The sequence below is a fragment of the Volvox carteri genome (genome assembly GCF_000143455.1).
Source record: "Volvox carteri f. nagariensis unplaced genomic scaffold VOLCAscaffold_133, whole genome shotgun sequence".
In the NCBI taxonomy this organism is placed as follows: Eukaryota; Viridiplantae; Chlorophyta; class Chlorophyceae; order Chlamydomonadales; family Volvocaceae; genus Volvox; species Volvox carteri.
The window spans coordinates 73,627-88,303 of NW_003307676.1; the positions used below are offsets into that span (position 1 = coordinate 73,627).

At 58.3% G+C, this 14,677-nt stretch overlaps 2 protein-coding genes across 2 annotated transcripts in view; both read left to right on the forward strand.

The window, feature by feature from the left end:
* VOLCADRAFT_120113 (uncharacterized protein) overlaps positions 1-3,975 on the forward strand; it is a gene marked incomplete at both ends in the record, with an annotated part of 12,432 nt that extends 8,457 nt beyond the window's left edge. The window contains 4 exons of the mRNA XM_002959188.1: positions 260-1,113; positions 1,637-1,999; positions 2,622-2,781; positions 3,815-3,975. Coding sequence (XP_002959234.1) covers positions 260-1,113; positions 1,637-1,999; positions 2,622-2,781; positions 3,815-3,975 — 1,538 coding nt within the window. The remainder of the gene's footprint in view (positions 1-259; positions 1,114-1,636; positions 2,000-2,621; positions 2,782-3,814) is intronic.
* Positions 3,976-5,672: 1,697 nt separating this feature from the next.
* Positions 5,673-12,932, forward strand: VOLCADRAFT_120114 (uncharacterized protein; the record flags this gene model as incomplete). Its single annotated transcript, XM_002959189.1, has 5 exons — positions 5,673-5,757; positions 8,675-8,754; positions 9,169-9,358; positions 9,597-12,511; positions 12,720-12,932. The coding sequence occupies 5 exons, from the start codon at positions 5,673-5,675 to the stop codon at positions 12,930-12,932; spliced, it is 3,483 nt and encodes a 1,160-aa protein (XP_002959235.1).
* Positions 12,933-14,677: the final 1,745 nt, after the last annotated feature.

Genomic DNA, 14,677 nt, shown 5'->3' on the forward strand with positions numbered 1-14,677 from the left:
GGGGGGAGACGGGGGGCTGGGGGTCCGAAGGGGTGTCGCCAATAGGGGGAAGGGATGAGGGGGAGCCCCTCCGGCCCCCTCCCCCCCTCATCCCCGCCCAGTCCCCCTCACGTACGCATGCACCCTCTTGTCGTGACCCCCACTGGTGGCCGCTCCTCCCGAGTGACCCTCCACCTAGTGCGGACCGTTGGTACGTGCAGCGCACCGATCGACCTCTTCTTTCCTTCTGTGTATGTCTCCATCTCTGTACAGGACGCAGGAGTCGAATGGGCAAGTCTTGGAGGAAAGGGAGACGAATCAAGCTACGCCGATGCAGCGGAGGAGGAAGCAGCACTGGAGGGCGCGGACGCGGGCACGATCGAATCAGAGGATGACGATGGTGGTGACGATAGTGGTGACGATAGTGGTGACGGCAGCAGCTCCCGCAGAGCCCCCGGACTGGATGCCGCAGTGGCAGAACTGTTCATGTCGCACCTAGCGGGCCCAACAGCGTTAGCAGCTAATGGTGGTGATGGAGGAGGAGGAGGAGGAGGAGGAGATGCAGTGCCCGCGATCGGCCAACGGTGTCGCCAGGGCGGTGTAGCCTCCGCGGATTCCACTCGGGTTGCTCCTGCTGCTGCTGCTGCCGACCGGGGTTTCGGAGCAGGAGCAGGAGCCCTCCGACAGGATCTGGATCTGGATATGAGTCTATCTTCTCCGTGCCTACACCATTCTGGGGCGGCTGCTTCCGCGGCGTTCCCCTCGTACGGCAGCCAGCAGCAACAGCGGCTGACCCGTGCTGATGTTAGCAGCGAGGAGTACGACAGGGTGGAGCTGCAGCTCGTGGATCGCATCTACGGATCCGCGGCGGCGCGGGTGTGGCCAACTGCCGCTAACCGACGCGACCGTGCCGACAGCACCGGCCCCGGGAGCCCCGGGCCAACAGGGGCCAGTGCGACTCGCGTGGGAAGCGTGAGTGCGGACAATGGCCTGGAGGAGGAGGAGGAGGAGGAGGCGGCGGAGGTCGAGGAGGAGTTCAGACAGCACGTCACTGCGCGGCAAGCTGACGGTCATCATCTCCAGCAGCACCAGCAGCAGCAGGAGGAGGAGGTGGAGGAGGAGGTGGAGGAGGAGGTGGGGGAGGAGGTGGGGGCGCAGGACCTCCTCCTGGTCTGGGGGAGCGTGGGGGAGGTCAGGGGAGCTCTTGTGCGGGTGCAGGGCGGCGGGCCGGGGAGCTACCGGGGCCCTCCAGGCCCGGGCAGAGGAGGGGAAGGGGGAGGAAGACGAACCACGAACGAGTGAAGGTGCTGCCAGGGCAAGAGTGTACCAGACGTAGAACTGACCAAAAGGCGTTCTTGAAGTGCGATGACCTGCGAGGGGAAGGGGGAGGAGGGGGGGGGGGCAAAAGAGATCAGAAAGGGCCCTCCGACCTGGGGTGGGTACCCTGAACATGAAAACGAATTACAGGGTAGCCATTGTCTGCTGTGGTGTCCATTGCTTTTCACCACCCCCCGGCACACGGGCACTTACATCCCGCCATACCTACTGGCGATGCACAGGCTGTGGGTGCTGTTCCCTCTCACCAACACAACACAACACAACACTGTCCTCCCACCCGCCGGGTGCTCACCCACACGGACATACGTATCCCATGCAGGGTTCTGCCCCCTCGCCGGGCCCGGGCACCACCACCCCCGCCACCACGAGTGGGGCACTGCAGGCCGCCGAGGCGTCGTCGTACGTGTGGGGGCGCCTGGTCCGGTCACCTCGCTTGCGAGGGGGCCACGCCATTCTGGACATGTGTGTGGGGCCCCAACACCACTACCCGGACGAGGGGGGTGACATGGGGGGGGAAGGAGCTAACACTACCGGCAACTCCTCGGCCACCTCTACTGTCGCCGCCGCTTCCGCTGCTGGCGCGGTTCGTACGACAGGCTGTGTGGATGGCGGTGTCGCCGTGGAGGCGGATCTGTGTCAGCCACTGAGCTCAGGGCGGCCTGAGGGGCGACTGGTGCAGCAGGTGTGTATTTAGGTGGGTAGGTAGGTAGGTAGGTAGGTAGGTGGGTAGGTAGGTAGGTAGGTAGGTAGGTAGGTAGGTAGGTAGGTAGGTAGGTAGGTAGGTAGGTAGGTAGGTAGGTAGGTAGGTAGGTAGGTAGGTAGGTAGGTAGGTAGGTAGGTAGGTAGGTAGGTAGGTGGGTGGGTAGGTAGGTAGGTAGGTGTGGTTGGATGGCAAAGCCAAACTGGAGGTGTGGTGGGGGTGGGGGTGGCGATGGGGGCACAAGTGGCAGCGTTAGGGGTGGTGGGGATTAGGAGTACACCCTTCAGGGGTGGGGGGCTGGGGGGTGTGGGCAGTACCAGGCGGCCCCCTTACGTACGGCACTACGGCCCTCGCGGACAGTCAGTCCCTCATCCCGTCATCCCGTCACCCCGCGCAGCCCACTCCCATCTTGGCTCCACTTCACTTCACATCGCTGTCTGATGAGGACGGCGCAGTCCCCTGTCCTTCCCTCTCCTCCATCGTACTACTGCTGCTGTTGGCCCCTTTCCTCCCCCCCTCCTGCGGGACTCCTCCATGTAACCCCTAACAAATGTTAACCCCCTACTGGGGCACAACCACTCATTCTCATCATTCTCGTCATCAGGTGGTGGCCAAGTCATCTCGCCGCGGCTGGATGGGCGCCCCCGCCTACCGCCTGGCTCGGGGGCTGACCTGGGGGGACTGCTGGCCGGACTGGTACATCCGCGGCCACAACACCCGGGAGACGACGGCGCCGCCGCGGATCACTGCATCTGCAGGAAGGGGTGGAGGCGGAGGAGGCGGAGGAGGGGGAGAGGGTGGGGAAGGAAGGGGAGGAACAGAGCCCGGGGAAGGGGAGGAGGAGGGAGAGCCGCGCCATGGGGCGGCGCTGGACGGCCGCAGGCTGCCTGGGGAAGGACAGCAGGAGCGATAACGGCGCAGGAGGAAACGTTGCTGCAAAGGGGTTCGAAGGGGAGGAGATGTCGTTGGGTGGATGTGCTGCTGCCTGCCCGGATGTGCCCGGACGTATGCAGCTCTTCTTGTGTTGTGATGCGAAGGGGGTCCTCCGCGTGAGCTTTTCCGTGTCCTTTTCAGCTGTATGTGTGTATGCGTGTGTATCGTGGGGGGGAAAGGCCTTGACAGCCATTTGTCTGCTGGTGCTTTCACAAGACCACAGAGTGAAAGATGCCGCATGCCACCGCACGACGGCAGGGTGTGTATGCGCGCGTATGTGTGTATGTATGTATGCGTGCATATGTACGTGTGAGTGCGTTTATGTGATGTCGGTCAAACACCACAGAGGTGGGTATGAGCTCCGTGTATCATTCCGTACACAGAGGACTAGAGAACCAGAGAACCAGGAAGGTCGGTGCCTCAAGTCAGGGGAATACGAATTAGGATGCTCTCGAAGGGCGAAAGCTGCTTTCCGCTTTCCCAGGGAAGCGCGCTTCTTGGCTCTACCACATATGTGTAAGCCTCGAGTGGTGCGTTTCATGGCGCGCATTTCCGGTTTCGGTGACAACTCCACCTCCGAGCAGTCAGTCGGCTGAAAGGTGTCCCAGCCCAGAGAGAATTACCACCAGTGAGATCTGCCATCTGGATATCTGGATACCGCACGTCGTTCTGTGCGCACCGGCTGTTGAGTAAAGGAGAACTCTTAAGGACTTCGAAGCACTTATACCTCATGATGAGTCTCCTCGCCTGGAGCACACGTAGAGCTGACGCCGTTGCCTCACACGTCTTTCTCTTTCCGCATTTGGCGATCGTCTTCCGCCCCGTTTCCTTCGTTCCCACTTTATTTGGCATTCCTCGCCGCAGCTGTTGGCCTTGGTTGGCCAGTGCTCAAGAGGTTACAGCTTGCTGCTTGCCCCTCCCTCTTCTCGTTGTGCTTCCCGTTTTCGTTCTTCGCCGCCCACCTGGTGGTGGTGGTGGTGGTGGTGGTGGGGATGGGGATGGGCCGAGAATTTATCCTTGGGTGATTCTCGTCTAGGGACGTTGGCTCGTCCCCCTTTCTCCTAGGTTGAGCTCTTCCTTTCCTGACCCTTCAGTTGTCGAGTGGAATGAGGTAATGGCGGCAGCTGCTAGGTCGACCACCCCACTCAATACGGCCCTAGTGGGGGCGGGGAGTTGTTTTATTCGTGCCACGGAATCGTATTAGCAAAGGTGGTCTCGGGTTGTATGGCTAAGGGTGCTTTCCCGCGTAATGCGACGCCGCTTCGTCAGGTATGTGTGTGCACGCGCCTTCCGCGCCTTCCTCGATCGTCTCTCCACGCGGTGAAGAAGTTGTCACTATCATCTTCCATCCAGCGACCCAACGGACTCAACCACCGCGGCGGTGGTGCCATGAGCTCTCTGGATCGCGCAGTCCGTTCTGGTCCAGTAAGTAGACAATGGAAAACTGCCGCTAACGCGCTTAACTGTATCTTGTTGCAAAAGAATCGTAAAGGATGTCAGTATGGTGCAAGTTATGTGCGCTTGCCAAATGAAAAACGTGGAGGGCGTTAGCGGGGTTGGTCTTGTTGCCCGTGACGTTGTCCTCCTGGGTTCACCGCCGGCCCAAGTCAGTTAATGTGGAAGTTTCCTTAATAAGGGAAGTTCATCCACGAGAGGAAAGGACTTGGATGGTTGACTTGGACATCGGCGTGCGGGGACCTGCGGCGCTGCTGCGGACACTTCTCTTCCTCGTCCTCCAGCGTAGCGGTGCCTCATGGATACAGCTTTTCCTTTTCTTTACTATTCACTGTAGCATTAAATAAAACTGATTAACCTTAATTTGCGTTAAAGTTGTTGATGACGACACAGGGCCAGAAAAAGGTCGTTCGCAGTTTCGTGGGCGCGCTGTAGCAGGGGACCGACGGCGCGGCAGGTTTAGGCTAGGAAGGGCTACGGGCAAGGGGCTGGAGCTGAAGTTGCTAGATAACAAACTTTCATAGCACCTGGTACGATGAAAATTGGTTTGTTGTTGTGTTTTTCGATGCTGGCCACGTTCGGGTAGCCGCACTGGCGCTTGCGCAGGGCCAATCGAATCCCGGCGTCAGCACTCGAGTAACTTCGCAAAGGCTGTGCCGTTTCGTATCCTCAATGATGGCGCGACTCGATGTCGTCTAAGGGAAAGCGGTATGGAACCTTTCACTCTGTATTTAGGGAAGGAAACAGTTTGAAAACTTGGTCGCAAAACTCGGTTTTCAGACAGCCCTCACCCTCACCCTCTACCTTCCCGTATCGAAACGCAACTGCTAGCGCAACTTGCCGTCTTGGCCATATGATTCTGCTTGCCCTATATAATTATTTGGGGCTTGAGCACAGATGCATCGCGCCCTCAACTCAGCCGGCGCGAAAACGAAGGAATTGCAGGTCCTTCACCTGTACAACCAAGCAATAGGTTGTAATACCTCAGTACTTATCCATGTATTAATAAATATGGATATGTATCGTATGGAATCTTCTTGCGGATTATAATGTTATTGCGCAACACGTTTTCAGTTAGAAACCGACCATAGCGCTCTGACACAACGTTCAGGATAACCGCTTGCCGGGAACTTATGAGTGCCGGGAACTTGATGTCACCTAACATGTTTCACATACCTCATAAGGTAATCTCTCGGCTGTCAAACTTGACATATGTACATTGGAAGATTCAGGTGTGGAGGAGTCCGGGAACACCTGATCATCAATTATGTACCATCACGGCAAATCGCTGATGGAATGGCTCAACCGCTGTAGTTGGGGACGTTCACCCACACCGCGTGACATCTGGATGGGTGGGTGCAAGGGCACGAAAGATACGTACCTAGCATATGTCACACGTGGGTGGCGGCATGCGGGAGTCCGCACGCCGAGCTAGCTCCACCCGCGGCCACCCAGGCCTCGAGAGGAATCTCATTACCGGAGATTCACTGGACCTGGGGATTTGTACAGCGCCCGTACAGATGTATTCCGGAGAAACAAACCAGTAGAAGGAGCTGATCACCTCCACACTTGGAGGTGTGTCACGTTGCTGGCCTTTACCTTGTTGGCGCTCTCTGGGCCCCTGATCTCAATGCCCGCAATGTTGATTTGGGTCCCAGAGCTGGGCTGACGTTTAAATGCTGCGAGTTGGGGGTTCCGCCACCACAAGGAGATGGGGCTGCCACCACCATTGCAGGCTATGATAGCACTGGCTGGATGTGTGTGTGTGTGTGTTACATGGTTGGGGGTGCGTGACCCCATACCTGTAAGACTACCCATACGAGCCGAAGGCCCAAGGCCAATACTACAACGCCTAAAAGCCACGGAGGAAAGGAAAGCACCGCACATCAGCCCAGACTAGCGTCCAAAGGGGGTAATTGAATTTCGGTGAGCCCACATACGTTCCAACATCCTCAACAGACGTGCGGGTTCCCATTTCATGGCTGGATGTGGCTCACGTGCGATCTAGGCATAGGGTTATGGGGCAAGCGGTTTACAGGAAGTTGAGCTTTGAATGAGGGACTTAACCTCCTCAAGGATATGAGGCCAGAGGCTTTCCCGTTGACGCGGTGGGGCCCTATGGCGCTCGTATTAGCAACACCATGCCGTGAATACCCTGCAATTGGTCACACACTACCGTTTCGCGCCTTCGTCCACTGGCAAACACAAAGCGGGTCCATGCCATACACCTGCGTACGACATCACAAAGATGGGCCCGGTAACCATCCATTAGTGACCGGGGCGAGGTGCGCAATAGGGTCCCCCTCCATCCCTGGACCTGAACCTTGCCAGGCACATCCTTGGACCTGCAGATAAGTAGCCGGCGGCGGAGGGGGCCCGGTTCCCTTCCTTTCCCCAACCCGCCCCGCCCCGCGGCCGAGGATGAGACGCATCTCCGTCCTTGCTTTTGCTACCTTGTCCTTGACCTTGACCTCGACAGCTATTCCCAGGAAGGCTCAGCCTAGTATACAGTCTTAACGGGCTGCTGCAACTGGACCGACGCGTCCAAAGTGCAGTGCGACACGTGAGACGCGGACGGTAGATAGATGCTGCCCGAAAACTGCGACTGTGTGGGTCAGCACCTTCGATGATGCAGTTTAGGCACCAGGGAAGACCTGGTCTCCTGTAGCTACCGTTATCGAAGCCTACTCTCCAATTGTGGGTCAACGTGCGCTATTCGTTGACGCCTCAGTTCCCACCAGCACCTTTGATGGTGGGGTAATAGGGAGAAGAGGGCAGGAAGCAAAGCCACCAAGGGATACGCCCTAAGGGACACCGCCCCAGCTACTCACGAGAACGCTGGCGCCAGGGAACTGAAGTTAAGGCATACATGTTCCCCAGTAATTGACACCACCCAACGTATCTTTATGCACTGGAAGCAACCGCAGCGGCCGGCCATCCATGTAAAGGCCGCGATGGGAGCTTTCGGGGCTAGGCGCGAGCCACCTCAATCGCCTAGGGTGCAGTCGTGTATTTGCATATTTGGCATAGAAAACGTCAGGCTTTTATCGACGCAAACTTGCCCCCATATTGCAAGGTGCAGTGTATGTTATAAGCCTCGTTATCATATGGCTATGCCATAGCTTATGGCCGTCTAATTCCCTGGTAAGTGTGTCGTTTAGGCGGATGACGGTAAACCATGGAGAACGGCGGTATTGAGAATCGGCTTCAAGTGCGCTTTCCTAACTTCATCTTCGGTACCATCAGATTGCTTAAAGATGTCCCTGCCAAAGAGTAGATTACAGCACTACATTCTGAATTCGCATTTGCAAAATCTCGTTGGAAATGGAAGAAACCGAATACAGTAGTGTCCCGTAGACTCCCTTTCTTTGCCTCGGTTATCGCAGCATCGGCCATCAGTTCCAAGCATCTCTTCGTTGTGCCATTAGAATCACTGCGGGAATGGAGGGTGAGGCAGACGTCACTAGCAGTGCCGGTCCGGAGACTCGCAGCGGTCGTTCCCATGAGGTAGGACGCTTGAACATGAACATCTATGTTGATCACTGCAGCTCGGTCCATCGTCAATGCCTGTGAACTTTCTTTTTCAACTGGAGGTGATTTGGCTCGAAGCTTTCCGTTCGAAAGTTTATTTTATATTGTCCATTAAGAAGGCAGAGTCCATTTTATAATCCGAGTCTTATGTCCGGGTTTGGGGCACGGCGCATTTCGCGGGTGTCCGTGCACTCGGGGGCACTTGAAAAAAGGCGGGTCGGCCCATTCGGTTTTTGTCCAATATAAACAGGCCTTCATACAACTTAAAGTCCGTATTTGTAAAGAAGACGCAAGGAGCCCAAGAAAATTACAGGGCGATGCAACCAATCACAGCAACCTAGGTAAGCGCGCGCAAACCAATTATCTCAGGCTGTATGACCGCGCAGGTTCCTTGCACTCATCAGTGATATCAGTTGTCTACTTCTTATAGCATATTACACTTTGGGCAACGGTTATGTGGCAGCTGCGTGGGAGACGCAGCAATGTTGTCTAATTGCTAATTCTAGCTTGGTGCTGTGACTTTGCTTGTAGCCCTTCTGTTTCACTGGTGCGACTTCTTTTAGAACGTTTCACCAGTTAGGTTCCGTTTTAGCCAATCCTGGCTCTTCAGTTTTCCTTCGTAGCTTATTTCCCGCCGCTTCAGCTGTTCGGCCTCACCTGTTGGGATCGTGTTTCGCTCTGACAATTAATCAGGTTGTTTCCCACGCTGTCTGGCGTTTTATGTGCGCTCGCACACAGGTAGCCACGGTGGCGCAGCTAGCTGGTTTTGGAGGAACTCCTACACTGGAACACCACTTCACATCTACCCTGAAAGTCCGGTAAGTACATGCTGCGTTTGATGCACATGTTTAAATGTGCCTCAGGCGCCTGCAGTGCTGCAACTCGCGTGACCAAGAACCGACAGCTTTGTTCTCGCCGGTTCGGCTGGTCTCCCGTTTTGAGCAACATAGGCGCCCGAGGCTATACAAAATATCCTATTTTATCATCAGCGTGCGATGGCCTGATTTGTCGCGTCTCCGCCTATGACTTTCCCAGAGTCGGGCTGACACCTCTTCCTTATTTGAGTGGGGCATACGGTACTTGTCTTTACAATACAAGGGGGATGTCGCGCTCATAGTTCATTGCAGCGTTTTAATGCTGTTGCTTTGGCTGCTGCAGTTTTCCTCAATTGCACTGAGGTTACCGTTTCCGGCTTGGGTGTTTTAGGTGCCTTTTTCCCACCTTTCCTGTAGAGACTATACAACTCCTTTTCTGGCGCCGACAGTCCTCGCTGCCCATCGTCGCCAGTGCACGTGCCAGTGGCGATGGCATATACGCCTGCACCCGGCTACGTAATGTTCCCTGTGATGCTTTCCGGGGCACCAGACAGTCCGAGGGGTGGGCTGACCCCGCTCATGGGAAGCCCAGTCAGCACGCCAACAGGTGAGTCTGAGGGTGTCGGACAGGCGGGAAGGTCATTAATGAGCGTCATCTGCTGTAGCCCCGTATACACGTAGTTCCGTGCATGCGTGAGCCCCTGCAAAACGATAACTCTCTGTCGATGCTGATGTAAGTTCCGTTCAGCACTTGTCCGCACCTAAACTACAAACACACATCTAAACCGCATTCAAGGATTTGCTCTTCGCTCTCCGCCTCTCCTCCCCCTCTACCCTCCACACAGCTATGATGTTCCCCCAGACGCCCTTCGCGCAGCACCCCTCAGCCGGGCCCTTTGCACCCCCACCACCGCAAGGCCCTAGCGCTCCGTCGATGCGGCCGACCTCAATCTCCGGGGCGCCTCAGGTCCCCGGCGGACCGCAGGGCCCCGATGGCTCGTCGGCTTTCTTCCACCCCCTCTTCAACGGCTTTAATGCGTTCGGACCTCCTCCAGGTATGCCAGGCCCTCCGCCGCACGGCTTCGCATCCGGAGCTCCTCCCTTGGCAATGCCCATGGCGCCGCCGCAGCAGTGCGCGAAGCAGCCGCGCAGCAGCACTGCGGGAGACAAGGGCCGTCCCTATCAGCCGTCACCTCTTAAGCCTGGGCCGCGCAAATCATCGGGCAACGGAGGCCCACCAAGTGGCGTGGGTGCCTTCCCCCCAATGACGGCTCTTGTGGGCCGAAACACAGGCACCAACCCCGCAGCAGCAGCTGCAGGATCCGGCGGTAACAGCAGCGACGTTTCTGTGTCTCCTCAGCCACCTTCGGCATCCTCCGGAGCGCGGGTACCCGGTAGACAGTTGAACGCCCAGCAGGGCTACCAGACTCCAGCTCACGGCGCGTACCAACACCCGAGCAGTGTCTCTGGCGCCGCTGGCCCGTCCTATGTCCGAAGTGCCGCGGATGGCCCTGAAGCTTCTCCACTACCGCACCAGCCTGCGTCACTCTCACCGGACCCGTCAATGGCGTCGTACGGCTCATCTGCAGCACGGCCAGCAGCCATTAATGCTTCAACCAACGCCACCCCTCGCGAGGCATTGGACCCAACCACTGCAGCTGCCGCAGCCGCAGTTGTCGCCGCCGCTGCCGCCGCGGCTGTCAACAACATATCTTCGGGACCCACGCCGCGGACGTCGTACACGGGACCCTCGGTAACCCCTCCGCCCAGGAGCTCCTTATCGGGCACTCTGGGCCCGGCGGCGGCATCCGGGCGGACCTCTAGCTCTGGTGTTGTTCTCCCGGGTGCTGCTGCTGCCGCAGCCGCGGCCAATGCCCTGAGTGCCAACGCTGCCGCAGTACATCATCAGGCCCACATGACCCTTCACGACGATTCCGGGGCTACGCTGTCCTCCGGGGGCTTGGATACCGACGGTGTAGGACTGTCCAGCGGGGACGTCGATCTTCCACCGTATGGCAATTTCGTTGCGCACGGCATGGCGCATCATATGGGCAGCCACGCGGCTGCGGCTGCCAGTGCGGCGTCGGCAGCGTGGGGCTTTTATGATGCATCCGCCGCGGCGGCGGCTGGTATTGGGAATCAGCACATGTGGCCTGCTGCTGCCATGCCGCGCCTGTTTGGTGCTGCTCCCCACATGATTGGCAGCGGCATTGCCCACCATTTGTCTCACCCGCACAGCCACCACCAGGTTGCCGCAATGGCGGCTGCGGCCCAACAACACGTGACGCAGCCTCAAGCGGCTGCAGCCATGCAGCAGCCCTCGCAGCTCCTACACGCTGCCATGCTTCAACAACTGGCGGCAGCTGCCAACGTCCCCACCGCCATGTCGGCCATGCCAACGGCAATGCCTTGCTACGTGGCGACACCGTCCCTGGACAACGACTACATGGCTGTGGCTGCTGCGGAGAACCTCCAAGTTCAGCTCCAAGGCCTCCAATCCCTTCATGGAGCCATCATTGCCTCACAAAATCTCCGCGCAGCAGCGGCTGCTGCAGCCGTGGCTGATATGCAGCAGCAGCAACAGCATCCTGGTGTGATGGCCTCGGTCGCCGCCAGCGCCGCCGGCTTGTCATCCGGCGCGGGGTTGCTGATGAACCCCACCGCGTATTTATCCGGTGCCCTGGCCGCACATCACCCCACTCATCACCACCTCCAAACCGGCATCCACATGCACGGGCTTGGAATGGGCGGCGGCCTGGTGGGTCCGCGGCAGCGTCGGAACAACAACAGCAATAATGCTGTCGCCGGTTCTGCAGCTGGTGCTGCAGTTGGCACTGGCGCGGACGGCCAGGTTCGTTTGAACGCCCGTCAGCGGAGAACTTTGCGGCGTGCCAAGGAACGTGCTATTCGCGGCTTGTTGGAGGCGGGCAAGCTGCTGGTGGCTCGAACTATGGGTGAGAACGGAGCCGAGGGCGATGAAGGGGCAGCCAGCGGCTGTGACATTCCGTCAGGTGGCTACGATACGGATGATGGCGACCAAAGCGAAGACGGGGAGAGCCCCGCTCGCCCGGCGTGTGTCAGCGCCTGTAGCGCCAGCGCCGCCAGCGGCGGCGCCTCCTCATCTCCCGAAGTGTCAGCCAATGCAGGAAGCAATAACTCTGCGGCCGTTGCAGCGGGAGGCAGCGTTAACGCAGCCGTCGCCAGCGCCGGTGCCGGGAGTAGCAGCGCACCCGCCGCCACCAAGTACCCCGCAGCGCAGCCTGCATCGTCAATGCCCGATTCTAACGCAGCCGGCTCATCGAAGCACAATATGGCTGTGAATGCCGAGTGCCGCTCACCTAGCTCGTCCAATGCTAGTTCAGTTTGTGAGGCGGGCAGCAGCGGCGGTGGCCGGGCCGTCAGTAACACCAGTAGTGTGGGCGGCACGGAGGCGGCCCATCTCGGTGCAGCTAACAGCACGCCATCTTCAAGCAAGGTGTCCCCCGTGTCGGCGGAGGGGTCCAATGAGCCGTCGCCGGCACCGGCACCGGCGGCGCCGCCGCGCGCTGGCGTGAATGTGGGTGGCGACGCCCGGGTGTCGCCGGCGCCCAGCGGTCGGTCAACGAGTGCGGGAAGCGCGTCTGCCGGCTCCGCTGTGGCTGCGGCTGCGGCCTTGGCCTCCGGTACGGCTTCGGAGCTGGATATCACCGCATTGATACAGCAGCTCAACCAGAAACGCGAGGAGGGGCTGATTGACGAGAAGCTGCTGCGTGACCTGGAGGTGGGTAGGTGACTACTGAACGGATTCGTTGCCTTGGTGCCATGAGCTTAACGCAATCTGCGTAAGAGATTAGCATTGAGACTACTGAGGCTATCAGCTGTATCAGCTGCGCACGCAACTTGTTTGTTTGGATTCCTTGCAATAACACTTCCCGTCACCTGTCCACACTATGGCCCCCTCCTCGTCCTCCTCGTCCTCCGCCCTGCAGATAATTAACAACCTTATCGGCGCACTTAAGTCGTCGGTTCCTAGTACGGCACCGAGCTACAACGCCCTGGGTCGCAAACCCTCGGGGAGCCATCCTCACGTCAGCCACCAGGGCCACCAGGGCCACGGCAACGTGAATGGAGGTGGCCACACCATGCATTACCTGAATACCACCATGCAAAAGCTGCCAAAAGGCTTTGCCATTGGTTATTGAAGTAGCTACCGCAGTGGAGCCTCTACCCTTTGCAGCTGTCGGCATCCCTTTTCGCCCTCTGAGTAGGGGGTAGTGGCTCGCGCCCGTCGCGGCACATGGCTGAGAGGCCCATAAACCGCTCGAGTAAGCAACGAGCCGTAAGGAGGATGTCCCTCTGTCTTTTGCGCTCACACGTACGCTCATATGCTGGCGATATGCCGCGTGGGGACGCGCGACATGTACTGTACTGTACTGTGCGGCGGTTCGGTAATGACGCCGTCGTCGGCATTTGCAAGCAGCAGCAAGTCGCAGCCGAGGCGGCGGCGGTGGTGCAGCGCGGGGCGCGTTGATGATGATGCGTTTTCGTGTTGATGCAGCGTTGAGAACGAATATAGCAGCAACAGCAGGGTGTTCGGTTTCCTGCAGAAGGGTAATTGCAAATGCCCCGGATGCAGCCACCCCGCCGCGGGCGGCGGGTGGACACAGGCTGCGCATGGTTCGTGGCCGCGCATGGTCGTGAGACTTCTGGGGGACTACAGGGGATGTGGTACGGCACCACGAAGTGGTGTGATGTGATGTGCGCATGGGATGGCAACAGCAGCTTTGCCAGTTCAGCGGCAGCAGCCACTCGTGTTTTGCTTAAAAACAGGACATGGAACAACAATATGTTGTGTGCACAATTATTATAATGTTATGAGTGTTCAGTGCTCTGGTCTTGTTGCCGTATCTGTTTTGCGGGGGGAGCGCGCCCATTCGTGTGTGTTAGTGTGTATGTCGACGGTGTGTTTGGGGCGAATACCCCCGTAGCTGGGGGTAATGGGGTTCTGTGGGGTCAGCAAGCGGCCAGATGTGTGGGTCGGTATGCTGTCAAGAGCTTGGCTCTTGACGTTTTAAACTTGACAGTGTAGCCCCTGTGCTGTCCCGGGGGCCTGACTGGGGTCGGTTCTGAAGTTTTGAGTGTCTTTGTAGTGTTGCTGTACATCACAACAGGCAGTATGATAAGAGCAGGATTGTAGAGCAGGATCTTCGAGGGAATGTGAGAAGTGGAGGGGGAAGGTCTGAGCACTGCTCATCTCATGTCCGTTTCCATCTGTGTTTCACAGGCACTGGAATGCCTTCCGCCCAGTCACCGGCCCGCCTTGTGGCCCGCCCGTGTTTTTTACGGAGTCGAGCCAGTTTGGTGTGGGCCCTTATCCGCATGTTCCAAACGGTGCCCAGTTGGGATGCAGCCGTACGCAGTGTGCCTGTCTGTCTGTTTGTCTGGCACTTCTTAGTTTTCACGTTCGCATGGCTCATGTGCGGAGGTGTTGCAGGGGTGCGGTTGGGTGGAACATTGTAGAGGCCGGGTCGGGGTGGGTTTTGCTGGTGCGGTGCGGTATCTCGATTGATTCCTTTGGCCGTTGGCTTATGCACATGTTGGCTTCACTACAGTCCGTCTGTATGGATATTATTGCCGGCGGTTGCTGCGAGTGGTCGTGGGTGCCGTACATTGCGCCACTAGAAGAACTTGGCCCTCGACTGTCTGGCGTGCAGGTTGCTGCCATGTGCGGAGAGGAGGCTTGCGCGGGTGATTGTATGGATGTATGTATGTCGGCTCTGTCCCTGAATATCCCGTATCGCACATGTTGTCGGTCGGCGCAATGTCAAAACGCTGGATGAATGATGGAACTCCCGCCTGAGTGGAGTGCAGCTGCCGCGTCAGGCAGGGGGAGAAGGGGGGAAGCAGGAGGATCCGGTGTTGGAAACGTGGTGAAGAGGTGGAGGTG